Source organism: Musca autumnalis, unplaced genomic scaffold, assembly GCF_047663935.1.
Source record: "Musca autumnalis isolate F117 unplaced genomic scaffold, ASM4766393v1 scaffold_5, whole genome shotgun sequence".
Lineage (NCBI taxonomy): Eukaryota > Metazoa > Arthropoda > Insecta > Diptera > Muscidae > Musca > Musca autumnalis.
Window position 1 is genome coordinate 21,881,613 of NW_027412088.1, and position 15,859 is coordinate 21,897,471.

General features: G+C 36.6%; 1 protein-coding gene across 1 annotated transcript; it reads left to right on the forward strand.

Annotated features, from left to right (window-relative positions):
• The first annotated feature begins 3,859 nt into the window (after window positions 1–3,859).
• Window positions 3,860–15,511, forward strand: LOC141405450 (gamma-butyrobetaine dioxygenase-like). Its single transcript, XM_073989758.1, has 4 exons — window positions 3,860–4,452; window positions 4,527–4,653; window positions 14,446–14,754; window positions 14,837–15,511. Exons 1-4 carry the CDS (start codon window positions 3,912–3,914, stop codon window positions 15,165–15,167), a joined length of 1,308 nt encoding a protein of 435 aa, XP_073845859.1. The 5' UTR covers window positions 3,860–3,911; the 3' UTR covers window positions 15,168–15,511.
• Window positions 15,512–15,859: the final 348 nt, after the last annotated feature.

Here is a 15,859-nt window from a genome sequence, read left to right on the forward strand (position 1 = left end):
ATCCTCAGTCAACTACTGGTTGATTTTATTCATAAAATCACTTTACACGGTGGCAATTTATTGATGTTAAGAGTGATAAGGTCAGAATTCTGGATATTCGGCCTTAAGTCACTTGTAAAGAAAACCATACGGAATTGCAAAGTGTGTATCATCCATAAGAAACGGACCCAGGATCAACTAATGGCATCTCTGCCGCCCGAAAGAACATTCCTTTCTAGACCCTTTACAAACACAGGTGTTGATTTTGCGGGACCCTTCAATATAAAAAGCTATTCTGGCAGGGCCTGTTTCCTTACCAAAGGATACGTCTGTTTATTCATATGCTTTGCAACAAAGGCCATACACTTAGAGCCAACCAGCGACTTGTCGACATACGCTTTTTTGGCCGCCTTCTCAAGGTTTGTCAGCCGGCGCGGCTGCCCGGCTTGTATCTATTCCGACAACGGTACAAACTTTGTAGGGGCAGTTGATCTTTTAAAGAGAGACAGGATTGCCTTTGTAAAAAACCTGCAAAATAGTATTCTTCAGAACAACTTTCACCAAGATCTTAATTGGAAGTTTATTCCACCCGGAGCTCCGCACATGGGCGGTTTGTGGGAGGCCGGAGTTAAATCTTTCAAGACCCATTTGAAGAAAAGTATTCCCAAGATGAACTTTACCTTTGAAGAATTCACGACTATTTTAACTCGAATCGAAGCTTGCCTTAATTCGCGACCCCTCAGTCCTGCAAGCGACGACCCAAATGATTTCTCTCCTTTAACCCCTGGCCATTTCTTAATCGGCACAGCTATTCTTACACCAGCTGAGCCCGATATTTCTGACACTGATATCAGTCTTGTTAATCGTTGGAAACGACTCAAAGTCATTTCACAATATTTTTGTAATCGTTGGAAACTAGAATATCTCCACGAGCTTCATCGAAGAACGAAGTGGAAGTATACTCGGGAGAACATTAAAGAGGGAGACTTAGTAGTTATAAAAGATGACCGACTCGCGCCAAATGAATGGAAAATGGGACGCGTTGATAAAACTTATCCAGGTAGCGACCAGAACACAAGGGTAGTCGACGTTCGGACGGCTAGTGGCTCAATAAGCAGACCCATTACAAAACTTGTCAAATTGTTTTCCGACTGACTAGTCGGGTTATTTTTAATGAAAGAATTTAGTACTCCCATCTTGTTTTTTGCAGTTATGGCGGCCTACCTACCCAATCAGGACTGGAGACTGGAAGAAGGAGCCGTTGGTGGGGCCCCCATTGCCAACCCGAATCGCCAGGCCCGGGCAGAGCCAAATGGAAGGCGTCAGAATGATCGTAGTCGATCAAATCAACGACGAGGCCAAAGAGAGGAGAGGAGGGACCGGCCGGGACACTGGCAGTACTCTTGCGGTTTATGCCAAGAGGACCATCCGCTCAGCTCGTGTGATAGGTTCCTTCAGCTCACACCCTACCAGCGCTACGAGACTGTTGAGCGAAGAAGTTACTGCCGCAACTGTTTAGCGCGCAGTCATTTGGCCCCGGATTGTCCCTCCCTCTCCGCATGTCGACGCTGCGACTATAGGCACCACACGTTGATCCATGGGGCCCCACAGTTGGACGATTCAATTCAGCCCCCAGCACCAGCCTCTGTCCTCAAATGGAATCTAGTGTTTGTCCCGACAGCTACAATAAGGGTCGTAGGCGATGATCCATATTCCTGGGCGACGTTACGGGCGCTTATAAACAAGGGTGCGTCCATGTCCAGAATATCTTACTCGTCGTTCCAACGGATGGGGCTCCGATCATTTACGTTTCTTGGAAGGCGGTTCACAACATTCAAAATAAAGGCCCGTAACCTGAATGCCACCTGGACGCTTAAGGTTCATGCGTTCATAACGGATGAACTGCCCTACAAGCCATACTGCGACCCCATAATAGAAGATCCGACCCGGGACTTCACCGGTGGCAGCTTAGCTGATGTCGACCCAAGAAGCAACACGCCCATTGAACTTGAGCTGGGGGCTGACACCTACTCGGCCATTTACCAGGAGGGTCGAACGTTCTCTGGCGTAGGAGGAGTATACGGCTACCAGACGGAGTTGGGCTATGTTCTAGCTGGGCCCATCCGAAACTTGCCGCTCAATAGTCCTTACTAAGGGATACGCACGTCACTGCGGGGGCAGAACATGTTTACGACAATGTAAACACATTCAGGGTTTAATACTCTGGTGTAAACCTGTGTTAATAATTTATGCGTGAACGCCGTTAAAATTGTTGGTGGTGGCGGTGTGGTGTAAATTTGTCTTTTATGTTTTCTCACGCACACACTACCACCGAACAACGGTTTTTTGATCTATTTACGAAAGTAAATATATAAACATTTCCAACTGCAGACCGGCAAACAGGTTTGCAGTTGGATTGCAATTTGGAAATTTGTCATTCGTCGAGTTATCTTGAAAAGCGTCGGAACTTTTTCTCCCCCCCAGTGAACACACAAAGTACAAATTTACAAAAGAATTAATTACAACACAAAATAAATAGAAAACATTGTACATACAAACAAACACAAAGTTAAAAGAATAAATAAGTTGACATTAAAAACTTAAAACTAAATACTTACCTAAGTGCTAAAATACTTACCTGCTAAAATTAAATTACTTACCTGCTAAAATTAAATTACTTACCTGCTAAAGTTAAATTACTTACCTGCTAAAGTTAAATCATCTACGTGCTAAAACAAATACTTACCTTGTACATAGTTTACCCAGTGAACATATTTATCATTTTATCTCCAAACCTCAAAAAATAACTTAAAGTGAATTACCGATATATCTATTGTTAAATCTTGTTTAAATAATCTAAAAACTAAATCTAAAACCTGCATTGTATAAACCTAATGAATTTAAATACTTAAACCTAGAAAATTGTGCTAAGTAAACCTAAAGAATTGTACTAAATAAAGTTGCCTAAAATTGAAATAAATTACAAATTTGCTACCTAACCTACCCTAAAAAGCTAACCTAGAAATTACAGTCTACATAGTTGTGTCAAAAAGAAATAGGAAATAAAACAAAAGAATTACGATTGAAAGTGTAAACAGCTGTGTTATATTTTGAACAAAAAAGGCAAAAAGGTTAAGTATAACCCCGCAAACAATTCGAAACGAACATAATGTACTTATTAAAAAAAATCTTATCTCTAAGTTATGACTTTGAGGGCCCTGCTATGTTCTATGGTACTATGGCTCCATGTTGTTGCACATGGAGGCACGCGAGTAAAAATAATATGCTCGTACAGCAGTTGCTTTATCAAACACATTTTCATAAACATTGCAATAAATGGATGAAATGCTATGACTTAGACAATGGGGAATCACGCCACTTCACAGAACTATAGAATAATAAGCGTGACTTAAAAGAGATAACAAATGTTTGGGAATATTCCCAAAAAATGGCACTATCACATGGAAACAAAAACACGCAAGCACTATCAATTATTTTTAAACAAAATTACCAAAATTTATAGATTTTGCAAGCATCACGTTATATTTAGAAAAAAGGTTGTAATAACAGATTTCGCCATGTGAAAAACGTAAACATGACTCACATCTTATCGCTTAAATTGAAACTTAAAGAAAGCAACAAAATTTGGGGATCATAACGTCCCCCTAGACGATTCTTAATTTTTTACATTTTTCATACTTATCTCCAGTCGCAAAATAAAGAAGAGAATTTCGTAAACAAACAACAAACCCTCTTCAGTCCTTCTCATTGCTTAAACCACTGATAAGAAAGAAGTCTTTGTCATTGGATCTGCAGCAGTTGTGTCGCTTTAGAAGTCGTCCTCTAGACCTTTTAGCCGTAATAAAAATTTCTAGTAGATCATTCTTCAGAAGTATCTCAAAGTGTTCAGTTCAAATTTGGGGAGAAAAAAAATGTTCTTAACACGACAAGTATTACAACAACTGACCCGAAGTGCCAAACAAACGTCGGAAATACCTGCAATACATCGTTGTCTTTCGGCCCAGGCCCAAGAAATTTCACATGAAAATGATAATTTATCTGCATCGGTCCGTGGGAGCGAACAAATGGTGATTGTCCAAGAAAATGATTTACCACACAGCCCCACCATGCAATTTCCCGGTATTTGGTTACGTGACAATTGCCTCTGTGATCAGTGCTTCCACAAGGACTCGCTAAGCAGGAAACCCATGCGTTGGTCAAATTTCGATTGTGATGTTAAAGTGGAACGCATCACCGTCGATGATAAGAAAAATGAAATACACATCAACTGGTCGGATAATCATGAATCGACATTCTCTTTGGATTGGCTTAAGGAGCGAAACTTTTCGAAAGAACATCGGGAAAAATATCTGCACGAATGGTATCGTCCACAAACACAGACATGGAGTAAGGAGGAATTTCCAAAGATTTTGAAAACTTTTCAATTTAATGATATTATGGAAAAGGATGAAGGTGAGCTGGCCGAAAGGGGGGGTATTTATAATAGGTTGTAATTGTTTCGGGTTTTGTTTTTTTTTTTCTTGTAGTTCTCAAGGAATGGTTGGACACATTGGCTGTATGGGGTGTTAGCATGCTAAAGAATGCTCCGCTTGATATTGGTGTTGTAAAAACTATTTGTAATCGTATTGGATTTATTAGGAAAACCACGTATGGGTAAGTATTCCAATTGTTAGGGATTAACAAGTAAAAAAGCGTTAAGTTCAGCCGAGCCGAACCCTCCACCATAATATATTCTGAGCATAAACAAGTAAACACTTTTTCCAAAAAAAAAAAAAAAAACATGCATTTAGGGGGTTTTCAAAATTTTGGGCGTATGACCCGACAAAAATATTGATTGGAATAAAGCTCAAAAAATTGTGGGAGATATAGATAGATAGGGCTTTTGTACCATACTTGCCTACGAAAAACATAATATCGCTGTAAGCAGGGCCTCTAGGAAAATCTTCGGTAAAAATTTCCAAAGGATCCTCGAACAGACCCTTAACCACACAAAAAATGTTGAACAATTGTGTGGGGTTTGGGCAAAATATTTAGAGATCCAAAGTTTGGACCAAATCGGTTGCTTTGTTTATGAGATATCGCGCGTACCGGAACCGAGCACCACCTTCAAATTTCTTCTAATATTCGAAGAAATATTACGATATCAAAAGTGTGTACGAACACAGTATTCGGTTTGAGCTCTCCAGCCGCTACGTATGGTGCCATAGGGATTTTTTACAACTTTCGGGCTGTTTTCTCAAGAAGTATGGATTTGCCCTGAAAAAAGCTTTTACTGTCGTAATTGAGGTAGCAAATGCAAGTTGTTTCAACAAAAATCAAAGTGATTCGAGAGCAGATCTTAAAGTGAATTTATTCAAACTTAAAGTGAATTTATTCGAACCTGATCTATATCTGGTAGATATATTAGGACGTTTAAAGTATGGACTAAATCGGTCACTACCTTCAAAAATTACCGTGCACACATTTTTTCCGAAAATTTTGGAACTTTTGTGAGGGAGGTCCCTGAAGGAGTAGACCGATATAACCCATCTTCGAACATAAAGTAAGTTTGGACAAAATATTATGAAAACCAAATTTTGGACCAAATCGGTTGATCCGTTCGAGAGTTCGGGCCCCAACAACTGTTCACGGTGTCATAGGGGTTTCTTGCACCTTTCATGCTTTGTTCTCAGGAAGTCGTATGGGGGACAGTAAATACAAGTTGCTAAACTGAACTTTTCCGAAATTTTGTGTGGAAGGTACCCGAAGGAGTATACCGATTGAGTCCTTATTGAAACATAATCTAAGTCTGGCAGAAATTTCACGATGTGCAAAGTATGGACCAAATCGGTTAATTCCTTCAAGAGTTATCGTGCGCACAAATTTTCCGAACATTTCCGAGCTTTTGTGGGGGAAGTATCGGATTATATATTACCAGATCGTCCAGAGCCCAAATGCCCTTGTTTGGGAAAATTACGGATAGTGATTCAAACCTGCCATATAATACTATCAAATAAATGTAATACTTTTCTATGTCCAAGATATAGTCAAAAAGCCGTCCTCGTAGCCTAAACTGAGGTCCAGATCCTGGATATCAGAATCACGTACAGTGCAGCCTGTGCGGTGCTTTTGATTGAACCGGTATTGAGAATTGACTCAGCTCTTTGCACGCTAGATAGTTTGATAGCAGTACCATAATCCCATAGGTTAAGATGGACATAACCACGGTTACATACATCCAGCCTATGACTTGTGGTCTGAGTCCCCGATGGAATTCTGGCAGGAGTATATTCCAAAACCCTGCATTTCTTCTACTCATCGATATTAATTTTCCATATCAAACGATGTTACAGGATTGTATCGAGTTATTTAGATTCCGGAAAAGTTCTAAGCTGATATTCGGGAATTTTGCGTTTTCTAGTGAATAGTACGTGTTCCGTTTTCTCCGGGGTCACTCCAAGACCACTGTAATGGGACAGCTTCACCGCTCATAAGGTCAGACAAGATTGGTAAAAAAAGATGGGCTATATCGGACCACTTTTTGGTATAGCCCCATATAAAGGTACCTCCCGATTTTCGGTATTTTGGGGATTTAGCTACATTTTTTGACCGAACTACCTGTATTTTCATGTTTGGGGTTCCCAGTGGTCACAAAACATCTCCACTTAAAACCGTCAACATAGGTCAAAGTTTTGGTATAGCCCCCATATAAGGGTACCTCCCGATTTTCGGTATTTTGTGGATTTTAACTACATTTTTTGACTACCTGCAATTGAACATTTGAGGTTCCCAGTGGTCACAAAACATGTCCACCAAAAACCGTCAACATAGGTCCGTGTTTTGGTATAGCCCCTATATTACTGTACCTCCCGATTTTCGGTATTTTGAGGATTTTAGCTACAATTTTTGACCGAACTACCTGTAATTTGACAGTTGAGGTTCCAAGTGATCACAAAACATCTCCACTAAAAACTGTGAACATAGGTCCATGTTTGGTATAGCCACCATATAACGGTACCTCCCGATTATCGGTATTTTGTAGATTTTTGACCCAAGTATCTGCAATTCGACATTTGAGGTTCCCAGTGGTCACAAAACTTCTCCAACAAAACCATAGTTTTTCTGATTTCACTCTTGTACTTATTGAAACAAGTAAGAAAGTATCAATCAGCTGTGCTGACGGAGATATACCCTCAGCCACTGACAAAAAAACAAGTAAAAAAGTATCAGTCGGCTTTGCTGACAGAGATATACCCTCAGCCTGTGTATATTGAAACAATTTTTTCCCAAAATAAGTATGTATTTAGGGGGGTTTTAAAACTTTTGGGCGTTTGAACTGACAAAAATTTTGATAAGGATTAAAGATCAAAAGTTTTGCGGAAGAGCTACTAAAAGGAATGTATCGACATTGACCGTTATGGAAGTGGATCTCCAGCCACAACATATGATGCCATACGGGTTTTTTATACTCTTCGAGCTGTTTGCTCAAGAAGTATGGACTTGCCCCCAAAAAAACTTTTACCATCGTAATTGAGGCAGCGAATGCAAGTTTCTTCAATAAAAATCAAAGTGATTCGATATTAGGTCTTAAAGTGAACTTATCCGAAATTTTGTTTGGGAGGTACCGGATGGAGTGGACCGATATGGCTTATCTTCAAACTTAAACTATGTTTGGACAAAATATTACTAAGGCCAAATTTTCGACCGAATCGGCAGATCCGTTCTAGAGTTATCTTGCGCTCCAACAACCGCACACGGTGTCATAGGGGTTTTTTGCAACTTGCATGCTATTTTCCCAGGAAGTATGGACTTGCCCATGATGAAACTTGTACCGTCGTATGGAAGGCAGTGAATACAAGTTGGTAAAACAAAAATCAAAGCGATTCGAGAGATGGCCCTAAACTGAACTTTTCCGAAATTTTGTGTGGGAGGTACCCGAAGGAGTGGACCTATTGAGACCATATTGGAACCTCATATTACTCTGGTAGAAAGTGTATGCTATACAAAGTATGGAGCAAATCGGTCACTCCCTTCAGACAGACGGATAGGCAGAAAGACAGACAGACGGACAGATATGGCTTAATCGACTTCAAATTGTCTTAAACGAATTTTGTCCAAACATACTTGGACATTTTTGGTCGTATCAAAGTGTATATCACCAATATTTTTGAAAATTTAACATAGTTGAAGCCAAGGTTTACCCTTTAAGAACACGCGACTTGTGATTGTATATTATACAAACTAAATGTTTTTGGCTAAAATGAGATGTTTTTGGATGTGGCAAAAAATATTGGCATCAAAAGTTAATTTGTCTGGAAGCTGTGGCTATATTTACGTTAAAAATGGGTAAAAATGGGTTGAAGCCAACGTGTCTTTTTTTGTTTTCTTTCCATTTGTGATTAAACCACACTTTCCACGAGTTTCCTGTCAAAGTAAAAGTAGATGAAAACTAAATAAGGATCATCTCCCTAATGTATTACTTTTCAAAATTTCATCTGCTTCTACCATTAAATGATGCTGACATTTTGAAGCCAGATTTACAGTGTTTTTTGACATTTTCTTCTAATTTCATTTCGCAAACAGGTTTTTAAAAAAATCATATATAGGATTGTAGAACTCGAGATTCTGAGTTATTTGATATATGTATGTGTCGTGAATGTAGTGTACACAGCTTCGTAGATATCTGCATCCAAATACGGAAATTTTGTGCGAACATTTTTCTAAAAATCATATTTTTCGGGCCTAATATTTACAATTGTCATTCGAATTCCTCGTACTTGATTGCACATTTTAGTTTTTTACGTTCCGGATGCAATAACTCATTCCCCGTGAAAATCCATCTACTAAAACGCGAGTTACGAGAAATTCCAAAATAGAAAAATCACCTAAAAATGTTTTGGAAAATATCGCGTATTTTATCGAGTTTTCTGCGGATCGCTTCCACTGCAATGAAAAAACTAGTGCAGCATCTTAGTTTTAGCGGAAACAGAGATTTGAAAACTTCACTGATAAGGAAGCTACATTCATTTTATCCCAAAAAATAGTGTGAGATGCTACATCCACGGTTCTTGATTGATCGCCTTCAAATGGATATATATTGGTGTAGATTTTCATGGTGGACACTGAAATCGGATGCGGACAAAAAGTGTATGCACTTTGCGCAAATTAGCGATATTTTATAGGTTTTTTAATCCTAAGATGCAGCCGATGCTACATCTTAGCCTCCAAATTAAATTTCGAAAGATATTTACAAATTAAAGGATATGGTCTTGCTGTACATGAAAATCACATGCGGACAAAATGATTTTGATAATTACGCGATTTACACCTATTTTAAAATGCATATAAATTAAAATGGGCTATGTGACCTCTATTTCCATTTCAGAAGCCTTGAGATATATCCTCAGCAATCCAATTATCTTCCTCAATAGGAAATCTTTTATATGAATGTCTATAAAGCAAAATCCGTATATTTTAATGGGAGATTTAAGCAAAATAAAGGAAGTATTCCTATAGATTTTTCCAAAATTTTATACTACGTAATGAATGTGAAATAATATTTTTTCAAACAAAATTTTTTTTTTTTTAACCAAAATATGTGTTTATTTTGGCTGTGACATCGAAACTAAATGGACCTGGAAAAAAGTTGACTTACATTCAATAATTTATCAATTTTTTATACATTTCGCGAGTACTGAGTAACATTTAACAACAGGGACGTACGCAGGGGGGGGCACTGGGGGCCCGGGCCCCCCCCGAAGTGGTTTGGTCGACTAAAATTTTTTGAGCTACTTTAAGAAACTATTACGTTTTTTCACTAAAATTATTTTTTACTTTAGGAATTTTCAAATGAAAACTTAGATTGTTCTGAATGTCATGTACTAAAAATTTACTTTATGAACAAGTTGTCTAAGAAATATTTAAAATTTTTTGTTTGAATACTCTTTTTGAGAAAACTACCAGTGAAATCTGTATAACTTCTTTTTCTCATGTAATTTCATTATCAAATAATAAAGGGTCGAAGAATTCTTTAATAAATATAAAGGTCTTGAGGCTTTAAACTCATTCTGTATTCAAAAAATTACGTGTTTAGTATTGTGCGGATTGGAAGTGCATGAAATGACATGTTTACTGGACAAAATGTACTATATATCAAGTGTTTTCCGTGGAGCATATCTCTAAAACCAATAAGAAAATTTTTTTACTACGTTATTTTTTCATTATTTATTTTATGGAGAAAAATTTATTGTTGTGCGTCATAAAGTGCTAATATCTGCTATAAGTAGCATACCCAACTGCATTTTTTCCTATCATTAACAAAGTTGTAGCTGAAAACAACCACAAACAAAATTAATGCTCAAACATTGGTTAAATGGTATTAAAATCTGCTGTAATTTCGGGCTTTAGGCTAACGATAAAAATGTACCTCATGGAAATAATGGCCTTTGACTTCTCATATGTTTCGACAAAATCCGCTTCAAATAATTTAGTGTCGATTTAGCCCAATTCTTTCGTCTGTCTGGCTCGAGCGCATGATAACTCTCGAACGGATCAACCAAATTTTAAGTCATATCGGTCCACTCCTTTTTTCTTACAAGTCTACCTTTGTCGAAGGTCCAAATCGGTTTCTTCGAGACATAGATTAAGTTCGAATATGGATTATATCGGTTCACTCCTTCCGTTACCTCCCATACTAAATTTCAATATCCGATTTTACCGAAACTTTGAACATCCTAAAATTACTTCCGGACGTACATATGTATATCAAGTACCAAGAGAGTTTATATGTGACAACATCTTCGGATACTTCCTTCACAAAATTTCAAAATAAGTGCAATATAAGGGCTGTTCAGGAATCCATTGGGCATGTTTGCCAATGCTACTCCTTGCGGTCTTGTTTACAGCGATATTCTATTTTTCATGGGTAAGTCGATGCTTCCTGACATAACGGTTCAAAAGCTCTAAATATTACCATGACCAACTAAAATGACGGATTGACACGATAACTATCAAAAGGAATGACTTCCAAAGTTAGGTCCACTTCCGAAATGGACCATTCTTGCAGGTATCTTCTCCACAAAAGTGCAACACTTTTGCGCTCCTATCGAAGTCAAATTTATGATCACAACATAAGCATTTATTCGCAATGCTCACAATCGTGAAGTTTTATACCCAAATGTTTCGATATTTTTGTCGGAAAGTGTATACGTCCTAAAAAGACAACGAAATTCTGAATCTCCCTGACTACACAATTTTTAGGACAGAGATATTGGTCATGAATCCCGTATTCGATCTGTCTATAGATTAAAGTCTCAACTCAAACAGGCTGAGGGTTGTATATCTATGTCGGCAAACCCGACTGATACTTTTTACACTTTTTATACTTTACTTTTTTTATAAGTTGGTGTCACCGAGTTCATAAAAATCTAATCGTACAATTAAGAAAGAAATAAGGTGGAACAACCATTGGGATATGAGATGGAGTTTTTTCGACTTAACCTGTTTTGTCAGGACTAAGCTAAAATTTTGCCGACCCCGAATGTGGGTTTCGTAATGTAAAACAGTACTGCGTGTAGAATTCGGAGTATATGAATCGTAGTTGGTATCGCCCGACTCCGCATAAAAATGTTTTCTGTTCTAAGTGCCTGTTCCAGAACCTGCAAGAATCTACACATTTTTACATTTGAAAATGAGTATATTCTTGCATTACTGGAAGAGACCATAAATGTTATTTTCTGAATTTTTTAGTTGGCTTGCATGGTCTCTATCAAGGCATATTCATATAAGGTAAATGCATGAATTACAACAACTAACAAATTTACAAAAACCACATTGTTGTTATTGAAAATTAATTGTCAAAGAAAATATTGAATAATAGGGTCTTTCCAAATTTTTCTTTCAGGGAAAACATAAACACATTTTGAAAACCCTCTAAAATAGAACAAATTTGAATCAAATTGTAAATATAACGCATTTAGAACTCTCGTAGGTAATTTTTATTACACGTTTAGGATGAAAAGAAGTATTGTATGGTAGCCAATTTTGACCCTATTACATTTTGAAAAGCAAATTTACAAAAAAAGTAAGAATACAGCTGATTGTCACTTCTACCTTACATCAATATGCCTTGGTCTCTATAACTTCTGGTAAAATAATAAAGTTTTTGTGTTTTTATAACATAAAAGAATATTATTTTCTTACAATAGCTGGCAATGTTCGGTACAAGTCTAATCTGCACTCGGGGATTCAAGTTATTCTTTTCTTTTGAGTTATTTATTCCAATTAATTAATGGTATACAAATAACATTAATTGGTTTTTTTAGATAGATCTTCTTATAAGCATCAGTCCTCGCGGTAAAAATGTGTCCAATTGATAACTTAATAAGGCAAAAATAACAGAAAACTTTTTTAATGGGACTATGTACTTTGAAGAATAAGAAATATTGTAAATCTTTGAAATCTAAGCGAAAATGCCAAATAAGAGCTACTGTGATTAAAAATTCTGGGATACACCAAAACGTAAACCTACATATGTAATATTAATTTTAAAGATTTTTTAGTTATTGCGTCAATTCTTTTGGAGAATTTGGTTAAAAACTTCAAAATACCAGGCGTAACTTTTGTATGGGGACTATACTGAACGTATTATGATATGCTGCATTTTACTCTGTTCCAAATTTCAAACTTATAACTATAATATTGTAAATTCTCTCTATTGAAATTATATACTTTGTGTCAATATTTCATATAAAAAAACTAAAAACCATTTAAAATAGCTTTATGTAACGCTACACAACATTTTTTAATTTCATGATTTTTGGTCAAGTCAATGAAATCCTGCGTACGTCCCTGTTTAACAAATATTATGCAATCTACTAACTCAAGCCACTTCCAGATAACTTTTAAGTAGCAATTGCTCGCGGTAAAATAATTAGCGTTTTTATAATAATTTTTTCTTTAAAACGAAAATAAAACCGCCATAACTTTTGTCCGCATCAACAAAAAATTGGCTCGCGAACGGATTCGTGCTGGGAATTTGTTTCTTAACCTATGTACCAAAAATCTTTGATGTAGCGCGAAAAAAAATTTAACATTTTTTTTTTTTTTTTTGAAATGGAATATGAAATATTTTACAACATTTGTGATATACCCTCGATAGCATAAATGCTGAGGGTATAACAAATCAGGAGAATATTGGTTAGGGTATTCACAGCTCCCTCGATTTCTTCAACTATTTGAAAACGTTTGTTTTCTCACAATTTTAAAAACGTCATTGTTCTGAATTTAGCCTAGTTCGTTCTCACTGGATTTGTTGGGAACTCTTTTTAACTCCAATCCTGGTTCCTTTTAGCAATTATACACGTTCTCAAGTTGTCCGCAGGGTTAAAAAACAACAAAGTAGAATGAAAACATTTTTACAGCTAAATTAACCTGGAACAGATTTTAAACAGCACTAAAGGAGTTATCCGACATAGACGTTCTTGGAACTTGATATACGTTTGGAAGAAATATTACGATAGACAAAGTTTCGGACAAGTTAGTTTCATGCCACAAAAATAATCATTTCGACACCAAATGTGTGGAGGGCAAAAACTCGCAAGAGTCTACTCGAAAGTGTATTCGATAACGGATGCCGTAATCAAAATATTGAAAATATCATTCAAAATAACTCGATCAAGTATGTGAGAATTAGGCACCAGTTCTTAATGGCCGGTTTCACTAAAGCGATTTGAACACAAATTAGTTCGAACTACTACCAATCGTAACTTTTGTTTCCAATCAAACAAACATTTTCTACAACAACAGGGGTTTGGTAGTAATTTCAACGAATTTATATTCGAATTGTCTTAGAGAAACAGGCCATAAGTTATTGCGTCTTACGGTCATTTTAGGTGTTGCAGGCAGGGTTTTTTAGAACGATCTGGAGTATTCCCCTATTGGCTTAACTTCATCATTACTTTCTTCACAGAGAGTAATGTTTACAAAATGCACTGACAGCTTGCAAAATTTACTGATCGCTACCAATATCATGATTTCATTCCGGTGAAGGGAATTATCAATTGGCTTTTCAGTTTTTGAAATGATGATTTTTCTAGTGAAAACATGAACTTACTAACTTTTAGAACTTTAGACCCATATCTCAGAAACCATATCATATCATTGTCTTAAGTCCCTTAAGAGGCCTATCTTCGGAAAAAAATTCCAAATCGAATTTGTAATAGCTCTGGAAAAAATTATTAGACTTCTGTGGGGAATGTATCCGATCCCATCATTTACGTTTAGAAGAAAATTGTCTACGTACAAAATTTGAACGAAATTGTTTACTGATTTTTTATTATAATTGAATTAAGGCGGAGAAACTTAGAAATACAGTTAGTTCACCAGCTATGGTCGGACATCTGAATTTTCAATAAGGTGTATTGGATAATCTTTACAAAGGCCTATTTAATTGTTCTGTCATTTCAGTGAAGAATTCAGTGTGATATCCCGTCCTGGGGCCAAAAATTACTCATATCTCTCAGAACCACTGCCACTGCACACCGACTTGCCATATTACGAATATAAACCCAGTGTTACCATACTACACACTTTGGAACAGTCACAATCTGAAGGTGGTTGGAACACCCTGACAGATGGTTTCAGCATTGCCAATCAGCTGAAAGCAAAACATCCAGAATATTTCAAAATTCTCAGTGAAACTCTGGTCGATTGGTGTGATATTGGACAAGATGCAGGTGTTTCATTTCACAATATGTGGAGAGCTCCGGTCATTAAGTAAGTAATCTGAATACAACACAAACACACACATACATACAAACATTTATTCTTTTGTTTTGTTCTGTTTTTATTCTTTTAGCTTGGATAGAGATGGTCATTATACGCGCATCAATCACAGTGTACCACAACGTGATACCCATTTCAACATCGATGCTGATAAGGTTGTGCCCTGGTATCGTGCCAATGCCCTGTTCGTTCGTTGGGCCCATGAACAGGCGGTTACATTTAAAACACAGCCGGGCGATGTTTTGACATTCAACAATCTTCGCATGCTGCATGGCCGCACCGGTTACAATGATACCCAGGATAATGTTCGTCACATTGTTGGCGGTTTTGTTGATTGGGATATTGTCTATTCGCGAATGCGAGTACTCAAGAAGAGTCTTGAAGATAAGATAACGGAAAAGTGAATTTTGAAAGATTTGTTTTTGTTTTTCGATTTGTTATTCATTTATTTTTAGTAATTGTTGTTATTTTGTATCATATCTCATATTGATAATTAGATAAGAATTATTTTTTAATTATATACAGTTTAAATGACTACATTGATACATTCGTTATTGTAAAGAGCTTTATGGGAGCTTTAACAAAAAGCTAGCTAGAGAATAGTTCGGAAATACTATTTACTTTTGAAATCATTAAATTAGAAGCATCTCTCTGTTATATAAAATAGTCCTTATATAGTTTTATGTATACTCGTACATGTGTTTGTTTTACTTTGTTAAATAAAAAAATAATACAAAGGAAAATATAATTTAATTTTTCTTTCAATTCCAATTAAATGCAAAATTTGTGAAAAAAAGAATTCTATCAGTTATATTGTAAGTTTAATATTTTCGTTGCTTAGTGTAGCTCTATAATAGATGGATTACTTTTCCCACGATTGAGCGGACTTTGTATTGTATATTCAATTCAAATAGAATGCTGTGTAAACGCTTACAAAACAATGTAAATAGATGCAGATGTAAATGAGAGATTTGGACTTTGAACATTGCTGGATCTGATGATGTAGTGCTATAGATTGAATCTGATGATGCGACTGCAGCTAGACCAGACACTAATGTCGTTGACCTGAAACATTTTCATTCATCTCATTTCATTA